The 26,766-nt window shown below is 42.8% G+C and overlaps 1 protein-coding gene across 1 annotated transcript in view; it reads right to left on the bottom strand.

Annotated features, from left to right (window-relative positions):
* Window positions 1–900: 900 nt before the first annotated feature.
* Window positions 901–26,766, bottom strand: part of uacab (uveal autoantigen with coiled-coil domains and ankyrin repeats b) — a 41,423-nt gene continuing 15,557 nt past the window's right edge. The window contains exons 2-19 of the mRNA XM_076732314.1: window positions 20,835–20,965; window positions 16,860–16,948; window positions 15,814–15,878; window positions 13,900–13,957; window positions 13,696–13,766; window positions 13,207–13,313; window positions 12,147–12,328; window positions 11,373–11,410; window positions 10,854–10,910; window positions 10,526–10,633; window positions 10,150–10,182; window positions 9,152–9,244; window positions 8,857–8,887; window positions 8,701–8,750; window positions 5,683–8,397; window positions 5,189–5,341; window positions 4,681–4,746; window positions 901–3,627 (exon numbers count right to left, since the gene is read on the bottom strand). Coding sequence (XP_076588429.1) covers window positions 3,556–3,627; window positions 4,681–4,746; window positions 5,189–5,341; window positions 5,683–8,397; window positions 8,701–8,750; window positions 8,857–8,887; window positions 9,152–9,244; window positions 10,150–10,182; window positions 10,526–10,633; window positions 10,854–10,910; window positions 11,373–11,410; window positions 12,147–12,328; window positions 13,207–13,313; window positions 13,696–13,766; window positions 13,900–13,957; window positions 15,814–15,878; window positions 16,860–16,948; window positions 20,835–20,965 — 4,119 coding nt within the window. The 3' untranslated portion in view covers window positions 901–3,555. The remainder of the gene's footprint in view (window positions 3,628–4,680; window positions 4,747–5,188; window positions 5,342–5,682; window positions 8,398–8,700; window positions 8,751–8,856; window positions 8,888–9,151; window positions 9,245–10,149; window positions 10,183–10,525; window positions 10,634–10,853; window positions 10,911–11,372; window positions 11,411–12,146; window positions 12,329–13,206; window positions 13,314–13,695; window positions 13,767–13,899; window positions 13,958–15,813; window positions 15,879–16,859; window positions 16,949–20,834; window positions 20,966–26,766) is intronic.

Here is a 26,766-nt window from a genome sequence, read left to right as displayed (position 1 = left end):
ATCTTGTGAGTAGAATAAGACCAACAGACAAATCAATAGAGGCACGGGCTCAAAGATAAAAGTGAGCGCTGTGTGCCAAGGAGCTGCTCGCTCTCATTCCTGGGTTGATTGTACTTAAAGTGAAACCACATGAACTGAGCTGTTCCCACAAGGGATGTAGGAGTGTGTGCAGCTGAAAGCACACATACCGTATAATGTATGATTTAAAGGCCCTAATAACTGTTATTTCTCTGGAGCATTAAACATTCATGACTAAATGAACAACAATGAACATTAAAGTTTAGGAGGGCAAACTTAGCTCATCTGCTTCATCAGACTGTGTGTGTGTATCGCTTGACCAGGTTTCATCAAAGTATAAGAACAAAAACTGAGAGCTGTGTGTTACTGTGGAACCAAACTGCTCATCGCAAGAAGCTGATTGAGAAAATAGGCCTTTAATCTAAGAAGACTCAGTGCTTTGGGCTAAATGCTAATGTCAGCATGCTAACATGCTCTCAGTGACACTGCTAATATTTTGATGTTTAACCATCTTAGTTTAGCATGCTAACAGTTGCTAACTACCATTAAACACAAAGTACATTAGAGGCTGATATTGTGCAGGCATTTGGCCATGAATCAAAATATGGAGCAAATTGATATTTTAACCAGATGGTGGCAGTAGAGGAAACATCAGTCATTAAAATACATCAGCTGGAGACCATTAATGTCTGTACGACATTTTGTGGCAATCCATCAATTAGATATTCAATATTTCACAGCATCATTGTAAACTTTGACCTGCTGATGGTGCTAGAGGGGAAGTCAGGAGATCATCAGTCTGTAAGATTCACACCACTGTTAACTGCACAAAGTCCTCATACTGTACTGATGACCAAGCACACAGAGCAAAGATTTAGTTTTCTATGTTAGGCACTTTTATTGATTTTGTATTACTGATTCACAAACACAAATATTACTGCCAAAGAAAACAACCAATTTAAACAGATTGGTAAACAGTATATTGATTTGGACATTTAACTGGATGCAATTTATAGTCTATGTAAACCGTAGAGGGAAGGCAGAAAGAAATATTCCTAAAAGTTAGTGTTAATCCCGAACATCTGCATAACAAAATGCAGCGTTTTTGGCCAAAATATAAAAACAGAGAGCAAGAAAGTTTACTTGTTAAGGTGTTTGCTGAAAGGTAAAGACAGGAGTGCTTCAAATAACTAACCGTGAAGGGGTTTGTCTATCCACATAAATAACAGAATCTGCTCTATTCTTATCAAATGGCATCCTACGGTAAATGTTAACCTGAACGTGTTCTGTGCCGTTCTACTTCCAGACCTGCTGAATATCAGAATTGTCACACTGTAGTACAGTAATTAAAGTAGTACAAAGCTATGAAAAATATATCAGTGTAAAGGCATAAGAGACTCGCTCAACAATCACAACACCACTACACGACACCATCAAGAGTCACAAAGAGCTGGCTCAGGGGTACGCAAGCCTTGTTCTAGGAGAGCTGCGAAGTTCACTGCTGCATAGACTGCGTTTAAATTCAAGTCAAGCTTCAGCTAAGACATCTGCTGTCATTAAAAGGGGTTTGGTTTGTATTTAGTGATGCACAGCGACAGATATCAGCAGCTTGAGGTTTGTCAATTCAGCTTTCCATCCACATTTCAAATTCTCTCAACTATGTGTAAGATTCCTAATAAACCTCCCTGGTGTTGAATCAAAGCATGCAGACATCACAGCTTCCAGAAACAACTACTGCCTACCCCTGGGCCACACTGATTATTACAATTTCTATCAACTTGGCCTGCCAAGTCTCACCACTAGAGGACACTCTGGTTTCAACAAAAAGGACGACGTGCCACTGCAAACTGTGGGACACAGCAAGAGATCTCCACTTCACACCCCCATGACTCAAATCCAGCACAAACCAGACTGTATGAGTGACTGTCAAAACTGTCACATTACTATCTACCATGTACCAAAATGGAGAAGTAGTTTTTGGATGATTTTACCCCCGTCAGGTCTTTGGTATTTGGGTTATTGTGAAAAACGTTCTAGTTTGGACCTCCAGAAGATGACAGCTTACACAGAATGAATACAGCCTCAAGAAAGTAGCTGAAGTGTTCACCGCTGACATGAACAAGGATAGGTTCAAGTCTGTCTTAAAACAATGCTCAGATGCCCGAATGTACATTCAGAGAGGTACTGGATGCTGATCCCTTCTGTCCATACTGGATATCCTAACGATGTATTCCAATGTAAGACACATGGGACAAGATCCACAATTCTCTTCCTGCGCATTGAAAAAAAAAAATCAGCTGAAGGAAACACGATCTGGGTCAAATCACTTGAACGACTTTCAAAGTTACAGATATTTAGTGATGTACTCTTTTTGTTAGTGCTTCCCTGCGGCTCGGCAGGGAAACGCTGTCTGAACACACACAGTAACCTTCAGAGAAACTCATCTGATAAGACCGTTTCACACCGCTCAAGCCTCATATTTGCTCTGGCTACATGTGAAATGCACAGAATCCCCATTTCTTACAGTGGAATCATGTTAGGATGGGATCTGTTCAATGCCAGTCAGATTACAGAGGCCAGTAACTCCTTCAATGTACAGATTTGAGGTTTACATTAAAGGACAGGTTCACAATTTTCCAAGTCTGTCTTACTCGCATGCTCATATGTACACCGAAACAGCTTCTGCTCGCTGTAATCATCACAAAACACAATCAGTCTGTGAAAACACATATTCCAAGTTCACTCTTTTTGTCCCTTTCACTGCAGCTCAACAGCAAAGAACTTTCCAGGAAATGACTAAGTGGCAATTGTAAACTAAAAAGCCTAGAAGACAGTCTAAGGATTTAACCCCTCCATCACTTACACCGGAGGTGCATCAGGCAAGCAAAACCTATTTCAGTGTTCATACTGGCACCTGACTATTGGGTTAAAGACGAACTTGAAAAACTGTGAACCATCAAACACTGCTGTTAAATGTGAAAACACACCGTAAGAGAGCTGACTGTCAGGTGGGAATGTGAAAAGTGGTCTGTGTTCGTGTCTGTTTTACATTTCAGCTGAGCATTTCAGTAAAGAGCGACCCCCGTTACAATCGACTCCCACGTGACTGAAACTACTGTGACAGAGCTGCATGAAAATACACAGATTTGCTTCATCGTTTCTAATAGATTTGACAGAAAAGTGCGGAATTGCATTTTCACAGACCAGACTGCAAGAGCAACCGAGAAATGCTCCTGCAGAGCACAGGTCAGTTTGATACCACAGCATGTTTTAAAATTGAGTTTTAATTCACTGCATTTCTCAAGCTGAATAACACGTTTGCATCTAAAATCTGCAGTTATTTGCTTTTACTCAGGCACAGATGTAGATATTTGGTAACCATAGCGCAGCTGTGCTACACGAACGTGGATTTCAGAGCAGCCACGCACACACACACTGGGCACCCACAGGGGCCACAGCAGGGGAACTCTGCAGCGGGAGATGTGAGAATGGAGAATTTGAGTCAGCGGGCGGCGTTTTGTTTTGTCGGAGGAAGCTTTAACACACAAACTCCTGTCTCATGCGGATGATCTGGAGTAAGGCGGCCTGGACGTCCTCATCCATGTGGCCCTGTGAGAAACACAGGAGGAGCTTCTGTTAATCCCTTTGCACCATATTTCTCTGCTGTTAATCACTCACATTAACAGATCAGCTGGTTTTATTTGCTGTTTTCAGGTTTGATTAATGAATTTGCTGCCTGCTCCCACAGGATCTCCAACCATTACATTTAGCATTACATTTCCCCCAATCCATCGGCAATGGCTGCCTCACATAATCAGGCTTTCAGTCAACATCTCACAACACATTTTACCCCAGTGTAAACACCTGAATTCCCTCATGCTTTTGGATGGTGGCGAAGTGCTGAAAGTTGTTTTTAAAACTTGGCTGATGTTGATTGGACAAAAGCACCACCAAGACTCAATAAAACAGGTTTGATTTCACAAACATCTTTTCTCTGTTCTCCATGTATCACTCAATGCCTGCGATGGTGTGATCGTTTATTGGTTTACAGTGCGCTGCCCGTGTGTCAAACAACCCTTCAGAGATCTGTCTCGCCTCTCAAAAGTGTTGACTGAAAGCTAACCAGAGCCACGCTGCAGCTGTTGCGACAGACCCACTGTGAGTTGGAGCAGTTTTGAGCTCCTGTTTGCACCTCTACATCAAGCTGGACGGTATTTCTCACTATTACTTTCTGTCGTTGTAAGGATGGTGGAAATTTATGACCAGCCGGTAACATTGGCGAAGGGAGATTTAGGTATCAAAATAAAAAAAAAAAGTGTTAAACAAGATGAGAACAGGCCAGGACTGATGGAGCATGTTAGCTGCTAAGTGCTGAATGATGAAGACCAAACACAGCTGGGTTCACCAACATGTATTTTTTTTGACTCAGCTTCTATCAAATGATTAGTCAGCTTGATCATTCCTTCATGAACTCTGCTCTCAAATCCAACCACCAAATCTCTGCGAGTTCGCCCTCATTGATCTTAAAATACTCCTGTGACTCATCAAAACACTCTCTGGACAACAGAACCTAAAATTTTTTAACTCAGAAAATTGATGGGAACGAGACAAAGCAGACGCTGTTCAGAGTTTGAGGAAGAAAATCAACAGAGATGAACTTACCTGTGCTGCACTGAGAAGATGAGTTCGATAAATTGAAACCACCTGCCTGTGTTGCCTCTCAGCATCCTGATCGAGCAGAGGGAAGGGAGAGAGACACGAAGACGACACAGTGATTAACTTTGATGCCTTCAACAGCTGGCTAGTACTGTAAATACTAATGTGGTGCATTTACTGAGTTCTCATTCCAAATAAACAGGTTCATTGATAACATGTGACAGTGTCGTGATTGGGTCTGAAAGGGGCATCCTGGAAAGGCTCAGTCATCAAACTCATGTATAGAGATTCAGGACTACGAGGCCAAAATGTTGCTACATGAACGTTGTCAGAAAACTGTGTGAAATGTCTAAAACTAAAGAACTTATCGGCTCTTACAGTTGTTTTTCAGCAGGGTCACAAACAGAAGGACAGTTAATGTGCAGTAAATCTGATTAAGTACAAAGCAGAATATGCATACGTCAACATCATTTCCTGTAATACATCTTTCAGTATGTAACGCGTGTCCACTCACAGCCAGCTGCTGCTGTAGGCTCTTGATCTGGGCTTGGAGTGTGTCGATGTGCTGCGTCTGTCTCTTATTGGGCGTGTTGCTCGTATATGCCAGCTGGGACAGACCATTCAAAGCCTGCTTCAATCGCTCAACATCTGTCAACAACTCCGTGATCTGACACACACACACACACACACACACACACACACACACACACACACACACACACATATATTAAAGTTAATATTCATTCATCTTTCATTAGTTTATCAACCACCTGACAGGCTGAAAGAAGAATTTCATCCTGAGAAATAGAAACAAATGAAAAATCTGACTGTCTTTCTAAATATTAGAGACAAAACAATGGAGGATCATCACATTTACAACCTATAGCAGTTACATTTAGCTAAAGTCAAATTCATATACTGCCTGTAGAAAATACACTTTACATAAAACCATGACTAAGCACTGCAAAATGTATTCATAATGCAACTGTGATGTCAAACTTTTACTACCTTCTTGTCTTTGGCTTCAGTCTGTTGAGCTGATGTCTGAATCCTCTTCTGAAGGTCACAGATGGTGCTGAGAGACTCATCATATCTCTCTTTCAGCTCCCTAATTTCTCTTTCAATGGCCCGTCCCTTCTCCTGGACAGCCTCCATCTCTGTCCTGGCCCTGCTCTCACCCTCCCTCGCTTTTGTCGACTCCTGATGGGCCTCTTCACACTCCTCCGCTAAGCTCAGCAGCTTGTTGCTCAGGTTGGCTGCCTCCTCCTCCAGCTGCTGCTTCTCCTTCTTCAGCTGGTTCATTTGGTCTTCCTTGTAGCGAATCTCCTCGAGAGCCTGCGTGGCTTGAAGGAGCTCGGACTGCAGGGCAGACACGTCTTCGGCCCTCTGGGCGTTGTTCTCCTCCTCTTCGCGGAGAGCCATTTGAAGCTTGGCGACTTCAGCCTCCAGGGCTTCCTTGGACTTGGCCTGCTGTTGCAGCAGAGCAGCCTGATCTCTGCGGCATTCCTGCAGTTCTTTCTGCAGGGCACAAACCCTCTGGGCCTCCTCCTGCTGAGCCTCCCTTGCTTTCTTGCCGTCGACCTGGGCTTGCTGCATGGCGTCATGGAGGGCTTTAAGCTCCGTGTCGTATGTTGCTATCCGAGTCAACTCTGATTTCAGACGCTCCTGGAGATTCTGGATCTGACTGTTGCAGATGGCGTTCTGTTCTTGAAGATCAGCCTTCTGACAAGTAACCTCCTTGTGCTGCTGCTCTAAGTTGGCCATCTTCTGAGTCAGTTCCTCAAATTTACTCTTGAACTCTTCCTCCACATCCTTTTGCTTTTCACTACTAACTAGAGCAGAGTCTAGTCTCTGTTGAACAGATTCAATCTCTACTTTTAGTTTCTCTTTCTCCTGTTTGTTGCTCTGTCTGGCAGACCTTTCTTTGTTATACTTCTCTTCCATTTCCAACAGCTTGACTGTCAACTCCTTCACCTGGGCACTGTAAGAGCTCTCTTTTTCCTCAGCCGCTGTCAGTGGGATGAACTTAGACTGAATAGCCTCCTGTATGGTATCGAGTTCTTTCCTCTGAGCCTCCAGTTCTTGGGTAAGCTTGGCTGTTTCCTCCTGAGCCGACACATGCATCGCCGACACTTCGTTCGCTCTTTTCTCTGCCTCAACTACAGCAGCGTTCAACCTGTCTGTGGCGGCTTTGTGGTCTTTCACGTGTATGTAGTCCTTTTTATTCTCTGACAGGACTTTTTCCAACTCTTCTTTCAACTTATCATTTCCTTCTTTCACATTCTTCAGTTCTTCCTTACTTTCTATTTCCTTGGTCTGCAACTTCATCATCTCAGCTTTGACACTCTCTAAGGTGGAGTTTAACTCCATCTTCACTTGCTCGTGCTGCTGTCTGGGAACATACTCTCCTTCCATGCTCTGTTTCAGAGTCTGGCTCTGTGTGGTCAGCTGCAAACACTCTTTATCTCTGTCTTCACATCTCTTCTGCAAAAGCTCAATTTTCTTCATGAGATCAGCATTCTGAGACCTCAGAGCGTCCATTTCTCTCTGGTGTGCATCACTGCAACTTTGGAGACTGCTGATATTCTCCTGCAGCATGGTCCTCTCGCTTTGAAGCTGATGAACTTGTGCCTCTGCTTTTCCATAACACTCACTGGCTTCCACCAGTTTGTCTTCCAGCTCCTCCAAAGCTGTTACCATGTTCCTCCGAGCTTCCTCGTGGTCCTTGATGGGTATGAAGTCAATCTCGATCCTGCTGTTGAGCTCATCCAGCTGCTCTCGTAGTAAATCTCTTTCCTCCTCGCTCTCCTCGACCTCATGAATTAGATCCTTGCTTTTGGCAGTCAAATCCATCAGCTTCCTTTTCAATGAAGCGTTCTGGTCTTCGAGGGCGGCCTGTATTCTCTGCTGCTCCTCGGCAGAGATCGCCCCTGATGCTCCCTGGGATGACGGACTGTCCAGCTTTCGATGGAGCTCGGCAACCTCCTCCAGCACGCGATCGTAGTCTTCCCTCAGCTCAGCGAGCTGACGTTCCTTCTCGTCAACTGCATTGGTCAGCAGGTTTTTCATGTTGTCGAACTTCTCAGCTGGTACTGTGTTGCCATGTTTAGCCTGGGTCTCCTTCAGCTTGGCTTCCATTTCTATAAGGGTTTCTGCTAGTTCATCCCTTTCTGCAGTCAGAGCTTCCAGGTTTTGGTTCAGCCGCTCTGCTTCAGCTGCTAGCTGGCTCTCACTGCTCTTGTACTCCTCCAAGGCCTTCTCGCTCTGTTTGAGGCGGTTCCGAACTCGACCCACTTCAGCTGAAGCACCTTCATACTTGGCCTTGATGTCCTGGACCTGGGCACGCAGTTCTTCTGCTGCTTGGCCTCCTAAGTGTTCCTTCACAGCGACTACATGGGCTTGCAGTTGTTTGACCTTGCACTCAGAATCCAGCATCCTCTTCTGCACGTCCCCCAAGGCGTCCTCCAGTTCTTGAACCTGCTGGTCAGCCTGCTTCTGGATGGTGTCTCGGCTCTGAACCAGCTCTTGACACTCTCGGTTTTTACGGTTCAGGGCGGATTGAAGCCGTGCTGTCTCCTCCTCTGCTGCCTGTTGTCTTTTCTTGACTGCCTCATGTTCACGTCGGAGTGCATCAAGTTCACTGGAGAGGTCCCAGCCCACAGCGGGCTGAATCTTCTCTGGAGGTCTGGACAGTGAACGTGACATGGCAGGATTCTGGAGCATCTGCAGAGGAAGAGGACAAAAACACTTATACAAATGCACACCAAATGTGACAAAATAATTACCAGTAATTTCCATGTAAGGCCAGCCACTTTGTGTGAGAGTACAGAATAGTCTTTGGCTGCTTTGTAATACAATCACAAAAGACTGACTCATTCTCAAGGATGATGAAGTTACAATTTTCTCTTTTACTGAAGCCAAGATAGAAAGCCCACCATTGCTGACACAGACTGCTTGCACACTACTAACACTCCATTTCACACATTTGCAAGTCAAATTAAACTGCTCCACAGAACAAAAACTTACCTGATCAGAGTCCAGGCTGTGAGCCTGTTTGACCAGAGTGTTTTCTTTGCCTGTAAGACAAATATAACCTTCAAACCTACTCATACTGTGCTGTTGAAGTTTGACATAATGGTGTCAAATATATCTTCATACTTCAAGAAATGGAAGGAAACTGACCTTTGATGACAGACTGCCCAGAGTAGTCGCCCTGTGATCCATATAGATACACACACTCGTTAGAAATGCTTGAACTAAAATTTCACTTGAAAATAAATTAGCGTAAAATATATCTGTACAATAATACAGTACAACACTCAGATTCCAACAGAGTTTGGACGCTGTGTAAAACATAACTGCAAACAAACTGTTGTTATCGACAACGGTTTTACAAAGCGTCCCTGAGCCCATGTAGTAATATCCTTTATCCAATCATGTGTCAAAGTAGAAAGCAGACATGTATTAAGTCACTGACCAAGGTGCTCCGGAGTTGGACCTTGACAGTCTCGAGGCCTCGAGCCCCTTCCTCTCTTTCTTTGGCACTGAGCAACACCTTCAGCTGCTCCTTCTGATTTAGCAGAAAGAAAAGCAAAGGCATGAGTTCGTCTAGCAAGAGGAAACAGACACTTTGAGATGAATAAGCGACTGACTGAATGATGTGAATACAGCGGGGGACTGAGTTCACTTCCAAGAACAGTTCATTTCTATCATTCAAAGGAATACAAACAGCTTAATTGAACTGATTCTATTGAAATGCATTTGAATCTTATACAAATCAATATTTGTACATCTTTGAGAGATGCTCAGAAATGCCTTCCACACATCATTTCTGAAGGACTTCTACATACTGCGAGCTGCTTTGGCCTTTTAAAAAGACGTGCTCCACATATCCTCCAAATTATTCAGTGCTCTGCAGTATGTACTTTTGTCACTATTGTTGGTGCTTCAAGTTCAATAGAAGTTGTAATGGCATCAAAAGGGCTGAGTGAAGCTGTTAAGCTGTTGTCTGCCTTTCTTTCCTTACTTGCACAGTAAGACTAAAACAGTGGAACCGACATTTCTTTTGTTGATTAGTTGCAGGAGGTTACAAAAGTTTGCACTGCCACAGCACTTGACCTTGACTCCTGAATGTGTGTGGAGCTGGTAGGATGTTATCCAGCACTATTAAGTCACAATTGAGTGGCATTTCTGACTGTGATACCTTCCTTTTCCCCTTCCTTTACTTTCACATGTGCAGTTCTGTGTTGATACAGCAACAGCAATATCCTCCCAAGTCGTTCCCAGGCTTTCATTTGCTCTTATTCTCAGGTTTCTGAGGTCAGACAGTAACTTAAGACTGTCTATAAACTGCACTCCTGACTGCTGCTGCTGTGTGATAATGGCATGTTGATGATAATTCTTACAAATAAATTGAAGGATGAAAACAATGTAACTGAGACCCATCGTGTCCCAGCAATGGTTTTGGTTTCATACCTCTTTCTGAGTGTCTTCCACAGTTATCTTTTCCTTCAGGATGAAAAAAAAAAGATCATATATACAGTTAACTGAGAGATTCATAATCGACAATATACCACTAAGATTCATTTGATTCATTTTCAGTGTTCATTGTTCTTTTTGCTAACTGAATGTAGCATGTCAAAGAAAGGCATTGGAAGCACCTGAGGTTAGAAAATGATTACACATTTCCTAAAATCACATATTAACTTTATTATCTTAGCAGAACTATGATACAAGGATACAATAATAAGAGCTGACTCAGGCCATTTTCCTTATATATGTGGGCCTTCTTTACTGTACTGTACAGTTTTATCTAGCTCAGCAGCTCTTGCTGTGCTGTTGTATTGTTTACCTGTGTGAGCTGTTGCTGCAGCGTGTTGACCTTATCTAACAGGCCTCTCTGCTCCTGGTGGTACTTCCTGAGACTTTCCTGCAGGGTCTCGTTTTGCCTCTCCAAGTCCTGAAGCACACATCCACACATATAAAACCATAAATCTTACAAAAATAGAATAATCATAATCCAATTACTGAGTAGTAAAAAAAAAAAAATTAATCTGTACTTTCCAGATATGATTGTCTGATGATTGATTTATTCAAGCAAGCACTCTTGGTCATGAAAGCTGCTTGCTATTGAAGCAAAATGAACATGTCTATGTGGAAACTGATGTTACAGCACTTACATGTATGATCTGATCCCTTCTGTTGGCCTCAGCTGCCTCTGATCGCTCCACCGAGTGCTGCAGATAACGCAGGATCTTTTTTACAACCATGTTTTGAGGATATAACATTACATAGGCTATGTAAGCACATGCAATGACTCTGCCTGGTAATCACTAGATGGCAGTCACGTACGTCTGAGTACTTTACAGGTGCAGAAATATGAAAAGGCTGAACTAAACACCACCAAATCAAGGAAAATGAGGGGGAAGAAGTGAGAAAAATGCAGACTCTTGAGGGTGCTTTTACAACACAGGCTCCAAAGTGTCTTAGCATTTGAAAGGTGGACAGGAAGGACTCTGAGTTATTAATGTCAACAAAGGCTTTGGGATGCAAGCAGCCTTGACCTTTGCCGTCTTTTAACAAAGGGACGGTGGTTACACAAATGTCAGTTCATTGCTATTCCCTTTGCCCAACCAGGTTCTCTGAAATATGTAAAGTACAGTGGAGAATAATGGATGATGTGAATGCTGAAGGATTACCTGTCGCTTCCACTGCTCTATCTTTGCAGCCTCTTTGTCTGTAACAAAATCAGAAAGCAGCAAGTTCAGATTTTCTTCATCAGCCATAGCTTATCAAGATTTGACAAAAACGGGTAGTTTACAGAACGCTCTTCCTTCAAAACATGTTCAACGAACACAAACAAAAAGGCCAAAGGCAAATGAAATATGGAATCAGAAAATAATCCTGAGAATCAACATTAAGATAATATGAGATGGTAAAACTGAGAAGTGTTGAAACAGACAGATTAGGAAAAGAAATCCAAACAGAGAGGGGATTCAATATTTATGCTCTACAGCAAATCTAAAAATACAATAAAAATACGTTCACAAGCCAATGAAATTAGAGTAAAAACAGCGCAGGGGATTTGTTTTGCCTGCATGCATTATGGTTTTCACATATATTAAGTGAAGTCAAAATGTGCCACACTTTGTGTCCTATAGGAGTCAGTAACTCACTGGAACTATACTTAAAATACCAATACTGTATTATGCTATGTTTAAGTAAGCATCTACACACTCGTTGCTCTTCATCTAAATCACCCTTCACCTTGAAAAACTGCATGGAAATGATCTAATTTTGAAACAAATGTTGAAGTGATGTTCAAGACTCTCAGCTTTAAGTGGGCACTTTACCTTGCAGGCACTGAACAGCACTACCCACTACTGATCCGTCATACTTGCTATCATCTTGCTAATTATGCTCTTCTTCAAACAAACAGCTGCAGGATTCTTTTTTGTGTTTTGCCATCTGACCTCTGGTGGCTTTGTCGAGGTAACTTTTGACCATCGCAACAAGCTCCGGGCTCTTGCTGAGGCGAGCGTAGTGAAATGCATCGTGACCCAAGCCGTCGACCGCCTTCACGTCGATGCCGCTCTTCAGCAGCACCTCCACCGCATCCTTACAGCCATACTCGCAGCCCAGGATCAGCGCAGTCCTGCGGGGGTCAACAAAGAGTTTATGAGCAAGAGCGTGTCGTCACAAAGTAGCTATGAAACCACTGTGTCACTGACTATGAGGCTCTCAGATCAACACGTGGCATAAATAATTCTCTCTGTGTTTTGTTCAATGACTGCTGAATAATTCAGTGTTGTGGTAGCTGAGCTGAGTCATCCTGTTTTCATCACCACATCTAGTTGTTTTTTAGTTGTTTTTGCTTTGTGTTACACGTTCTGCTCAGAGGCCACATAAATAAGTCAGGCCACACTTGTATTACACTGATATGACTGAAAAGATTCAACTGAAAATAGACATGTAAGACGTTTTCACTCCTTTATTTTGGTTCTATTTGAAAATCTGAAATCATGACACCACTGCAACATAGGGTGTTAAGCCCTAACATAAATATACAGAAAAAAAAACATCCACAAGGTACTACAGATGAACTGTAGCATCTTATTAATTGTTGTCATTTTGACTCTTTTCAAAAATGATAGCATTTATCCTTTTATTTGTCCTTTTATTTTCTACTTGTACTTTTTACCACCTGCCAAACCCTGGTTTTATTAAAAGGTTTGTACGTTCCCCTTTGTAGGCAGTAAGTTGGGCAAAATGCCTTTCACATGTACTTTCTTGTTCCAAAATAAACTTCTGATAAATGTTCATAGCTCACACAGAATTTACAGCATTTTCTGTGACTTGATTAATGTCAGAAATGTCAGACTTCAAGAAAATCAAAAGACATACAAACAGAGTGACTTGTTCTGCCATCAAAATCTGTCAAAAGCTGCCTTTTGTGAGCAACACAGATTCCCAATTATGAAAACCTGCCAAACTCTTCCAAAGACAAAGTCCACGAGGGCTAATGTCTCTCACTTGTTTTGTTTGTCCCGGACGGTGATATCAGCCCCTCGCTCCAGCAGCAGCTGACAGATGCGTGGGTGACACATCTGGGTTGCCAGCACCAGAGGTGTCCTGCCATCCTGGAGGAAAATCAAACACATACAGATAAATACAGAGAGGCTAATCCATGCATAAAATGACACAGCTCGAACACAATGCTGTCTATTAAGTCCAGTCTATTAAGCTAAGTCTATTGAGTGCTCACTCAGGTGGACTAAATTAAGATCTAGTGAATAGCTTTTGGTGAAGCTCAAACTGACTGTACATGCACTTACTGACTGTCAATGACAAGGCAATAGCTTTTATGGAGCAGGCAGACCAACATGCTTCTCTACAATGATGACTTATGGGAAAATGAGCACAGAGAAGACCTCAAGACCTGGATGAATGAGAATCTTCACAGACGATACCTTAGACCATGACAACAAACTGTGTGAAATGAAGTGAAATATTAATCCTCACAAAATCAGTGGCATTCACAGAAGCCCCGCTGTCACAGAGAAGCTTCACGCTGGAGGCGCATCCTGCCATGACTGTGGAGAGAAAGAGCAGAAACAGCTGCAATCATTTCATCCCATTAAGTCTGAAAAGCACATGCATGTCAGCTCAAGCTCCCAATGAAAAATATAGTAAAAAAAAAAAAAAAAAGCGTTGAGTCAGTCTTACCAGCATCATGTAGAGCTGTTCTTCCTTGTAGGTCCACATTTCCAACTGGACAGTTGTGCTGTAAGATAACATAAACACAGTTTGGCACAAAAGAATCAGGAGAAACAAATTATTGTAGTAGTGCTGAAATATCCCTGGATCTCTGCAGTGTAAAACATATCTGTACAATAACAAAGTACAACAGTCAGATGCCAACAGAGTTTGGACACTGTGTGAAACAGAAATAAAAACAGAATTCCATCATTTGCAATGATGTGTGTGTGTTCACAAAGTGTTGAACCTCGCTCCATCCTCACTCGTGAATGACTGAGCCTTCCCAGGATGCTCCTTTCATACCCAGTCATGATACTATCACCTGTTACCAATCAACCTGTTTACCTGTGGAATGATCCAAACAGGTGTTTTTGGAGCATTCCACATCTTTCACAGTCTTTAGTTGCTCCTGTCCAAACTTGTTTGAAATGTGTTGCTGCATCAATTCAATTCAATTCAGAATAAGCAGATATTTACAAGAATCAAGGAGCTGATGAGGTCAAACATTCAATATACTGTCGTTGTACTGTATTCAATTGAGTATATGTCAAAAAGGATTAGCAAATGATCATGTTCTGGTTTATATGTTTCACACAGTGTCTCAGATTTTTTGGAATGAGGCTTGTGGGAGAGTAGGAGGCACAGCGCCATCCTTCAAACCACTAAAAGGCTAATAATATTTTTGCAATCCAAGTAAATAATTATGCTCCTGGATATGATGCCTTTGAGTCACGAATACCCACTCGCGGTTGGCTCTCTGCATTATAGCTACGTAACCAACTCATTAGGTCAAATATGACATATTTCTCTCGTGAATGATGCAGTGGCTTGATTTGATTGTTGAGTATTTGAGCTTGGGCCGGATGTTCAGTTATTCAATGCTTAGAAGAACTAAAAAGACTCTGAATTCTCTCAACTAACTCAATCAAGTTATTGATGGTGAGCAGAGGGTTTATTTTACAAATGTGAGGAAAGACTCCTGGTCATCTGTGTCTCAAAATCATTTATTTCCACCGGCTGGCAGTGGAGCCTGAGAGACACCCGCAGGCAGGTCACATTAGGCTAAGTGGCGCTGTGCTTGTGACACCTCTACAGTCAGTCAGCTGATTGGACACCAGTGACTGTGGTCACTGTGGTGATGAGGGCCTGCTATGAAGCCTTGAGGACTCAATGCTAACAGGGGCCTGATGTTGCTGGGTAAGCTTGCCAGCTCTGGCCCCCACTATAAAAACCCAACTCTCTCTAGCAACAAGGGCCAAAAATTAGCAGCACGCTCAAATGACAAAGCTAAGGGTGGGGTGGGGGGGGTCGGGTTGGGGGGTGCTGACGGTAGAGCATGGAGGGGGGATATCCTATACCTTGAGGGTTCGGGCTGACGGAGGGAGATAGTGGGGGTGGTGGGTGTTGGCGTCCAGCTGCTATGTCTGGTGTGATGACGGCACCAAGAATGGACGGCAGGTTTGCAGGAGGGTCAGCTTGTCAACACCACTGACAACCCCCTGCCAACAGCCGCGACCTGCGTTAGATCACCGCCGTGCGCGAGAAGGGGGACGGGCTACGACACTATGAGAGCACAATATTGCAGAGATAGCTCCCTCATTGTAAACACATAAATCCTCCAGTGGGTCATGGTGACTCAACAGGGCCCACTGTTGACCTATACGGAGCGGGCTCAGCTGCCAGAGCTGTTCGGCAATAATTATTTAAAGGAGCTGAAAGGGAAACTGCTCTGACTGGCCAGCGACTGGGAAGCTGCTCTGTGGAACATGCACACAGTAGACAGTGCAGATACACAACACGCCAACACGAGCCAACCAAAGAGCCACATCAGTCGGGTACAAAGAGGGCCAGAAGAACACAGAGAGGGCGGCTGCACTTTACCTGCAGGAGTTTCTGCACACACAGAGAATGTCCATTTCTTGAAGACAGATGAAGAGCATTTTTACCTGAAAGTGATCAGCGCAGCAGTCAGAGAATCAAGTACATTCACAATCTAGAGTTTACAAGTGCTGTGTGTGTGTTTTTTTCTGCAGCCAAATGCTGCAGTGTGCAGTCATCACTATGCTGGGTGCCAATAAACAATACTCTTCTGTGTCAAGCAGCCAGTACAAGTCACTCTGTAGATAATTCTGCTGATGTTAAAAACAAAAAAACAAATAAATAAATATATAATTGCACATGTGCATTTGCAGATGCAGCAGAACAGAACACCATGAGATCAATCAGTGCATCACTTTGAGTTCGTCTCAGCTGGCAAAGCAGGTTTGTAAAACATGAGGTTTGATCCTAATGAGCCAATTAGTGAGTCACAGCTTGACATGAATTACGTTGTGTTATCTGAACAGGCAGCTTGTACAGTAAGTGATCTCATCAGTTACAATTGATCGCCAAGAAACAATTACGAATTAAAACAGTAATGCTTCTTTATAGCATACAGAAAGTGTAGCTGGCTTCTCTTAATGAGTCGGGACATTTATACTCTGAGTTTTACATAACAAATTCCCCTTACAGTACATGTTCCTGCAGCGTGGCCAACCAGTAGGATTTGCTAGTCCAGTGACAAGGATTTACACCATCACCAGATTCCCATTTAGAAACAGATCTAATTGAGTTTGTTCTGGCATCCAACCAAACTGGAACCAATTAATACTTGAGTACATTTCCACTATGACTGAAACGATTACCGATTCTCAAAATAGTTAGCAACTAATTTTCATTCGTTCAACTAATCGATTCATATACTAATCACTGCAGCTCTAATTGATAATGTGGTAACATGGAAATGATATCATACCTACTATAAGGTATAAGCGGTATTTAGTATTTAGTCAACCCTCACTGACATAATGGGGTGGACAAAAAATTAGAAACACATCAAAGTATATAAATAGAGCTCCAGGTCCTGCTTTCATCCAACCTGAACTCACCAGTGGCATCAGTTGCTGTGACATCAACATTGTGTCCCAGGATGAGATTGAGACAGTCTAGGTGTCCTCGCGTTGCAGCCAAATGAAACCTGGGAAGCAAGAAGAGAGAGAGGGAGAAAAATGAAGGCAGGGAATCACACGGGGCACGAGACGGAGGGAGGTGGCGAAGAGTCGACAGCACGCAGTAGGAAAGGGCAAGTGGAAAAAGTGACCGGGTGTAAAGAGAAGGGAGGTGAGGGTGAAACTTAAAGACAAGACAGCGACTGCAAATAGCTAGACACCTGGCTCCACGCTATCAGCGAGATCTGCATTCTCAAAGCAAATTACAAGAAACCTCAGAGTGTGTAATGCCTTCACGCTAACCAAGAGCGACACCAACAGTGTTTTTTTCTGTATCAGCTTCACTGTTGAATGCATGAGCACTATCAAATGATTAAAAGAAAAACAATGTTGAAATACTACAGCTTGAGGGCAATCTTATTATTAAACAATGCCAAAATTAAAAAAAAGAAAAAGAAAAAACTTCAAAAAACTCTGAAACTCAATGTTTGAGTCCTAAATTTGAACATTTACAAATCAATGAAGAGTGGGCAAGCACCTGAACTGTTATCAAAAAAACCTTTAATACAATCATTATGTCAAAGTTTTATTCATGTTTAACCATCACAAAATGTTCTTATTTCCTTATTACTTGCCTACACAATTAAGCGGTTTCCCGCTGCACTTCCAACATGTCATTAATCATCACTTTTGACTGGAAACATTCCTCTTCCCCTTCTCTGGTTTAACCCACAGCAGCACTGCCGCCACTTGCCATGAAAGTCTGCGAAGCACTTGTGTGTAAACCAATCTCAGTCTGTCACCCATCAAGCTACATGAACCTGTTTATACACTAACCCCGAGGTATCTGCCAAGGAGACAGCTAGGCTGTCACCTCAACGCTGGCGCGGGTATTAAAAGCCGTGTTGATGGCCAGGAGATGCTGGTTCTCTGGGGAGCAGTGGTGGGTCCTGACCTCTGGGAGCAAACAGCAGACAGGAAGCAGACCATAGCTATGCAAGTGAGGGGATATAAGTGATGTGACTCGCCAAGTTCACGAGCTAAAGCATATTCCAGAGTGTAAGGACTGCTTCTGAACAAAGTCAAGAATAAAAAAATGCACACTTGAACTGGAGTAGAGGGATGACGAGTCACGTGACAGTGAATGGCACGAACAGCTTCGGAGCTGTTTTAGTTTAAAATCATGCATTCGCGTGCTAAAGCTAAGACAGCAACTGAGAAACTGACAAAACAGCTAAATGTCTGATACTGACCACACACGAAGGACTGTGGAGTATAAACTGCTCACCCAGCTGGAGATCTCAGTGAAATGGGTAGAAATGAATTCTGGCACTAATGGATCCGGCTTTAAGAGAGGACATTAGGCTATGTCATTTCATCTTTACACCTGCTCCTTGGGCAGCTTTCAGGTCGACAGCCTGCAGGATATGGTTGCTATTTTTAGAGAGTGGACAGGGAAGAGTAAACCAGAGAGTACATGCTGGTGGCTGAGCCGTATATGATGATCTGTGTCTCCAAAGGCAGCCAAACAGCCTAAACTGTGGCTGCACCAGCTCCAAATTCTTCCATGTTCTGTAGATTACAATCTCAAGCAAGACTCAAGTCTCTGCATGTTGATTTGGCATGATAACAAAACGGATGGCAAGGGCTGCCTAGTGGCTCGGAAAGACCAGCTGAAGAAATGCAAGTCGACAAAGATTGAAAGTATGTGTGCAGTGTTACAAATGCAGTCCACATAATTACAAACCAAACTGTCTGTTCAATTCAAAAACCGGATTAACCTCAGTCTGTTCTTCATCTCTCATAAAATCGGCCTCAACATCCTGCAGATCCAACTGTGAAACTCACAGCTTGCTATTGTTATTGTTAAAAAACACTTCAGCGTAGAATTCATTACTGCTGATCCTGACAAACAATGGGCACGCAGCAGTATCTTTAGTCGGTGCCAAGTGAGCGCTTGTCTCGAGTGGTGTGCTGTCACATGGGCTTATTTCGCTGTGGCGCCCTCGTCGGCCGGCTATCACAACCGCACAGAATGAGCAGGTGTGATGGGTGGGCTAACCTCAGTGGGATCCAGCCAGTGCCATGGCAGAGATGTAAACTGTTTACTCAGCTGGAAGCCGCAATAGAACAGTTAGAAGTGAATTCATTAGCTGAACACAATGAGGCTAATCCAGGGCACACCAAATTATATATCTGGGGTAACAGTTTGTAATTAGTTTCCCCACAGAGGTCCATGATTACAAGGGATCGCTATTCGACATTCCTTTGTTGGCCAGAGAGCCATAGACACGTGTCTGTCTGTGTGTGGCCCACTGAACTAAAAGCAGACTTGCTGAGTTGCGATTGTGGTTCACTTTTGATTTGGGTAGACTTGGCATAAGCATGACTCTCCTTCCATAAATGTTCAGTTCAGGTGATGTGTTGATTTTATAGTTATCCTGCTCTGGTCTGCCCAGCCTGCGGGGGAACACTAAATGATGAGCGTGAGCGTGTTTGTGTACAACCAACCTCTACAGTCCGTGACTGCAAAATTGGCAGCCGCAGATCCAGATTTAGTTCTGCCAAATTCTAGCACCTTATTATGAGAGCAGGCATTTATCAGGTTGTGTGTATAATTCTGTTTATTTACACGCCTGCATGTATTCAGTCACTGGTCTTTGCAATGGAGCCACAAGAGAATTTCACACACTGCTGAAAATACTCGACACTTTTGCTTCTGGGATCTGGTGCTCCATAGTTATGCACTTAAACAAAGCTTTGTTAAAATAAACCTGAGGCACAGACCAGAGACCAGTGACTTCTTCATATATCTGGGATTAAACTGAGGGCGCCGGGCCTCCCAAAATGCTGCTGTTGGAATCTGGTTACATTTAGGAGGAAAACAAAGTACCTGCTTAATAAAGAGCTCAATGCATTGTTTTTTGAGGCTGGGCCATTATGATCATGAATAGGACTGAGATAAACGTCTGTATGACATACCTGAAATACCTTTGGTCTTACATGGTCAAGGTGCAACAGGAGAAAATTCCTACATATTTCACTGAGGTTGACCTATTTTTTTCCCCCACTGCACCTTCCTTGTCTTAGCTTTCTGTTCATCCACAGCTTCTCCAGTTCCCTCTGAAAAATCCAACCATATAAAACATGGTCCTTCAAGATGTCAGCTCAGCCTGATAATAGCCTGCAGCTAGGCCTGCATGTATTAGCTGGTGTTGCAAACACCACAGTGGATCTGATCTGAGCTTGCAGGGAGTCATTTCCTGTAGGGACTACATAAACAGCTTCTGGCCAATGTGGTCAAGCCTTCAGTGGCCACAAACATTCTTTATACCAACTCCCACACTGACCTCCAGTCAGATGGACACTAAAAGAGGAATTTGTGGATAGAAAAATGGACACATAATAATCTGCAACTGCGATGCCTTTCATACGCAGGCCAGCTGGATGGAGGTACAAGGTTGAAACGTGCAACCTTAACCATGTGGGGCAGGATTTTCTTTCCTTTTTTTGAGGGTCACACAGGGAGAATTACCATTGATGTTTTTCAAAAACCTATTTTTGAGTAAGAGCGACCTAATTGTGAAGGAATTCCCATCTATGTCTTATCTGGGAACAGAGACAGGAATGTGTGGTGAGGAGACCACCACAATGTTGGGAATTTGTCTTGCTCAGCACTTTAGATTTACAAATATTCAGAAAGGGATGGCAGATAGTTACAACAGAAACCAACAAGAAACCACACGTGTATGAGACCATGAGAGTATGTAAGTGTGCAGTTCTTGTCTTATCTAAGTGTCTGTTGATCATGTGTTGTAGAAACTCACACCTCTTTGGTGACGAATGTCAACACACTGGACATAGATGTGTACGTCTGTATATAGACTGAGTATGTGTGTGTCCATGTTTACTCACGCAGAGCGTCCTTCCACGTCGAGCTTGGTCGGGATGATGCCCTTCTTGGTGAGAACAGCAGCCACCTTGTCCACCTCGCCACGTTCCACCGCCTTCATCAGCCGATCGTCATACTTGTTCCAGTCTGTGTTCTGACAGTGACGACAGTGAACCATCAGGACACACAGTATGTTTGACAGCCTCTCCCAAACCAAAGAGTTCAACAAATCTTTCACTAAATACACACTTAGGTCAATCGTAGAGAGTGATACCTATAATTTGGTTTTATTTAGACTTATAAATCATTTGACTAATAGATGCTACAGTGACGCATGCATATAATGCACAAAGTCCGTTTTTCCATTTGTAGCACAGTAATAGACATCAGTTAATGCAGAATGTGCCAAGAATGTGCTGTACTGCAGTTTCAGTAAATCCCCCCCATGAGTGATGGCTACAAAGCATGGGAACAGAGTACTCTTAAGGCTTCTGGGAAGCACATTTAAGTGGGATGCCTTACACTGGGGTCAAAAATGAACAGAGAACACGAACACATGGTGTAACCTTGACTGAGATTCAAACACAATCAATTTGTACATACACAGCAAAGTATTAAGCAATTAATGAGTCAACCAACTGATCCACCAACGATAACTGTCCTAACGATCCTTCAATGCATCACCACTTCATTAAAGCACAGGTTTCCGATTCAATCTGTAGACGGAAGCATAAGAACCGAAGAAACATGAACCATAAAAATAGCTTTTGGTGGTGAATACCTACAAAGTGCATGGAGGTGCATTTCAGCCAGCGGCTCATCTTGGGTGAGTGGAGCTGGTCCTTGCACCGTGCTACAGAAAAGGTTGCCACTGTTCCGGTTTACAAAAGCAAAAATGGAGAAAAACAAAGCGTATAAAAAATCCCCTCAGCTTCTCAGTGCACTCAACCAGTGAGTGCAACAAAAATGGACGAGAAGACAAAGGGGCGACAGTCTGTGCTGCAGTGGAGGTCCTCTTATGGATGGCTCAACCTCTGGAGTTTCCCTCACTTGAGGCAGAGAAGTTCATTTGGCAGGATTTTCTAAGCATTCCAGTGTTGCTCATGGCCTCCGCCTGTAAGTTCATCACTGCACAGCAGTTTGCTTGATGGTTAAAGGGAGGAGAAGGAGGAGTAAGAGGAGGAAGGAAAGGAGGTGGAGAAGCAGTAGGGCCAGCCCTGCCAGCCCTGGGACCTGCCCTGGCCGGCAACTGCAACTCCTCCTCTGAGGGAAAAGTCAGCTCAGCCTGGCTTCCTCTCGCCTCAGTAGAGTGTCTTCCCCTTCCCCAAACCTTCTGTTTAACTCAGTATTCTCCTGTTTTGACACGCTTCCTCTTCTTCTCTGGACCGTTTCTATCTGTAAAAGCTACCAGCTACTTGCTTATCAAGTAGTAACTGAAGAGCTTCCCTCTTCGGTCCTCTATGAGTGGTCTTCACCCCACCAAATGGCAAGTCAGTCAGGCTGAGTGGGGTAAATATGTGAGCTCTCCCAGGTTTAAAATATCACCCCCTCCCTGGTAAACAGCGGTGGTGCAGACAGCCCTGTAGACTGGTTACCTCTTTATTTTTTGACCCTCCAACCTTTCTGTAGTGACTGATAGGAAGACAGGGGCTAAGAATACATTCTGGACATGCCTGCACCATGAGTAATGGCTTTAGTGTCTATCACCACTGCCAGCATGAAACAAGGCCAGCCAAAAAGACCTTGCTTACATTGCCACCCCCCACCATGCTCCCCGCTTGCCTCCATCTGAAAATATTAATGTCAGAGGGGGATTATGGTTTGCACATTTGAAGTGGTCTTGGCACTGACCCTCACAGGACACTACTGGGTTGAGAGCTGCTGTTAACCCATCCATCTAAAGAGGGTGGTGTGGCTCCAAATCCCCCTGATCCTCGCTGCACGGTAGCAAGGTTAGATGTCGGCCTTTTTACAACCAGCTGTCTGAGACTGCAGCCCCACTAAAATCTACAACTACGCCACCTCTTCGCTTACACTAATAACCACGTGGTAAACACTGCAAAAGCACAACTTTCCTTTTTATTCAGTTAAACATTACAGGAGAAAATGGAAGAAAAAAAAAGGTAAAAAAGGCATAGAGACAGCAATGCAAGGACCTGTTTAATTTACACACTGCATCAGCTCCTTGCGGCCTCGTGTTACTGTCCGCTGCCAGACTGGCGTTAACAGAGCGGCACTGATATCCACAAACATGCAAAAAGACCTCCTCCACATGACATGTCATATGAAGAAGTAGGTGTCAACTTACGAAAGCTGCTCACCCTAGCATAGAGACAAAGGCGCCAAAATGGCACCTAGCCACGAAGCATACTGTACATGGGTCACGTAAATATCTCACACGGCTGTGCTGGTGTGTGTGTATTTGCTTGGGAATCTGTTAATGTACTAGTTAATGATGGGGCTGTTAGCAAGCAAGAGCTGCTGCTGCAGTAGTCTCTTACTTTCAAGGACAGCTGGTCGATATCGACACATCGAGGTATCATGATGGGCTTTAACTGGATGTTATAAAGTGATATTAAATAAGTGCCTTCTTCAGACATTTGGTCTGAACGATGTGTGGCTGATGTGAAAGGTTTTCTGGACATGATGCCAGTTTTCTTTTTATTTAGAGCAGTCAAACGATCTAAACTTGAATCACTTTCAAACACTGTAGCCTTTAAGACCAGGAAGGATGATGATGATAACACATGACGATATCTCGTTTCACATCATGACGTCAATATGATGTCAGTGTGTCTCCCTGCTTTACTTTGATACACTGGAACAGGACCCTCTTTTCTTATAAATTACTGAGCTCCGCAACTTTTAATCCAAGCTGTGTGTAAGGCCAAAAGATGTTGGGAAAAAAAAAACATTAGACATCTCAATTTTGCAAAATATTGTACATTTGATTTTTTTTAAGTTTAAAATTTCACTGAGTATTTACATCTTATTTATAGCTCTCCATTTTTGTAGCTTTACTTATATAGAAAAAAGGTATCAGTTTCTGATCCGTGTCATTTTTATGAAAATCAAAATATTTTACTTCTAAATATCAAATATAGCATTTTTGTTCATCAGCAGTTTTCTTTTTGACTGTTCTGCTTTTTACTCATTTCAAAGTTAGATGCAAATATTTACATTAGATGCTTTTTTAGCCTGTTTTTATTCCACAGTGCAGCAAGAAAATCACGCCACATCAAGCTAATGATTGCATTTGGTCATTTGATGTGCATCTGACTCAGAAACTAGACTAAAAGTCTACAGCTGTGGTAGCAGTTCTGTCAGCCTTACTTTTAAGGCCGTGCTTTGAGCTAAATGCTACCAATAAATCACAATGGAAATGCCAGGGAAAGTATGATGTTCACAATCATCAACATCACAGTTTCCTGTGTTAGCATGCTAAACTGATGAACACTAAACACAAAGAACTGCTGAGGTTGATGGGAATGGTTTCTAAGATGGTGGTGGTGATGGTGAGTGGTGAAAAAGGATTAAGAAGTTATTACACTTCGTCCTGAGTGGTACATGAATGTGTGCACCAAATCTGACGGCAATCTATTAAATAACTGTCCAGATATTTCACTAAAAAACAAAACATGTCAATCTCACTGGGGTCAGGATTCATTCTTTGGGTTCAAAGTAATTTGCTTAATTTGTGCACAAATGCATGAAGAGACAGAAGAACAGAAGCTGGCTTGGACTGGCAGCACGATGCCGGTGCAGCTGAAACAAACACATCACCTAAAGTTTCTATTTTAACACAGTGACAAAACATCACCTGACACTGGGTGAGCCAGGTCAGGCCTCTACCTGTCCACACGGAGTATTCTGAGACTTCGATCATCTTGAGTTCAGGTTTTCCATCACTGTCTACAGGCTGCAGCCCTTTCCAACACCTCAGTTTCCTGCCTCTCTCAGCCCCTGGCCAGACTAATGGGTCTCTGATGTCCTCACAGATGAAATCACCGGCAGGAAATATCTAACTGTCATCTAATAACCGACTGAAGCATAAAACTGTATACCAATATGTTAAGTGATACTTGTATTCAATGCCAAACTGCAGTCACGGATGTGGTTTCATAAGATTATGACTATGGGGATGATTTTGATTGTGGGAGACATCTGAGAAGAGACATTATGTCATGACACATAGACCTTTGACATTTTATGACCGAAATGGAGGCAGGTAACTGGAAGTGTGGAGATTTTGTAGCAGTAATGATTTTTTAAATTAGTTTAAATTAGGAATGAAAGTATGTTGAAAGTGTAAAACAAAGAGAAAAAGGACATTTTTGCAGTCAATTTGCCTGAAGAACACGTTCAGATTTTGTTATTGGTGGCTGAACTCTGTAGTACAAAGCTGCTTCCACAGCAGCTCAGCTAGGTAACACTATCCATGGAAAAACAAAGAGGAGGTTCATGCTGAAAAGACAGGAACCTTTGAAAATACCCACTTCATTGATACCTAATATTAGCTTCAAGAAAATACACTTTTGTACTGAACCACTGTGGATTGGATGTGGACTGTGGATTTTGTCTTCCCATCTCTTACACTGTAGTCATACAAGCCTGATGCCAAGAAACACTGAATAAAATCATAAATAAAACAGAATGTGACAATTAGCTTTTTTGACATACACTCAACTGAAAACAGCACAAAGACAATATATTTAATGTTTTCTCTCATCAGCTACATTGATTGTTGTAAATATCTGCTTATTCTGAATTTATGTTTCAAACACGTTGGGACAGGAGCAACTAAAGACTGGGAAAGATGTGGAATGCTCCAAAAACACCTGCTTGGAACATTCCACAGGTAAACAGGTTGATTGGTAACAGGTGATACTATCATGATTGGGTATGAAAGGGACATCCTGGAAAGGCTCAGTCATTCACAAGCGAGGATGGAGAGAGGTTCACCACTGTGTGAACACATGATTGGATAAAGGAGATTAACACATGGGCTCAGGAACACAATTAGTTTGTGTCAGGGTTGCACTTTTAGAGATAAATTCATGGTCAGTATGGAAAACAGGAATGATTACATTGGCTATCAACTCTTTCATTGTGCATACGTGCACTGTGAGACAGTGTGCGATATTGATAGAGGCAACAAAAACCTGTTGAATTACCTGTTGTACAAGACACTTAGAGTCTACGGCCATGCTCTGAGAGACCATACTTACGTATTGTAGTACTTTCAGCTAAATACTAAACTCTGCATGCTAATATTCTGATGTTTAGCAGATGCAATGCTTACTATGTCCACCACCTTAGTTTAGCCTGTTAGCTTGCTAACATTTAATAATGGCACTAAACATAAAGTACAGTCGAGGCTGATGGGAATGTCATTAGTTTTGCAGGTATTTGGTGACAGAGCTCAGTCTTAGACAAACTGAAGTTTTGACCTGATCATGGCCCTAGTTTATTCTGAGTGGGGCATGAATGCCTGCAGCAAATTCCCTGGCAACTGATGCAATAATTGTGCTAAAGGTAAAGTCAAAATGTCATGGTAATCCATCCAGTAGTTGTCCAGATATTTCAGTCTAGACCAAAGTAGTGGAGCAACTGACAGACAGACATTGCCATCCTTAGAGCAATGCCTCGAACATGGGTGTAGAAGTACTGGTGCAGTGCTATTATAGGTGAGGCAGGGTTGGAACGAAGAATATATTTGCTTAAATGAAAAGCACAAAGAAGGATGAGGCTCAAGAGTCACTACAAGAAACATCAAATAACGACAAATGACGGTAAATGTAATCATTTTTCTGATGATTTAAGGTACTAAAGTGTTAATATTGTGACCTCCACAGATTGTCTTTACAGCGGAATTTGATTTCACAATATTCTGACTGTACAGCGTTTGTCAGGGATCATGCTTTGTCGAATCAACAGTTGATTTTATTTGATAAT

Source organism: Chaetodon auriga, chromosome 1 (assembly GCF_051107435.1).
Source record: "Chaetodon auriga isolate fChaAug3 chromosome 1, fChaAug3.hap1, whole genome shotgun sequence".
In the NCBI taxonomy this organism is placed as follows: Eukaryota; Metazoa; Chordata; class Actinopteri; order Chaetodontiformes; family Chaetodontidae; genus Chaetodon; species Chaetodon auriga.
The sequence above is the reverse complement of the archived record's forward strand: the minus strand, read 5'-3'. Positions and strand labels throughout refer to the sequence as shown.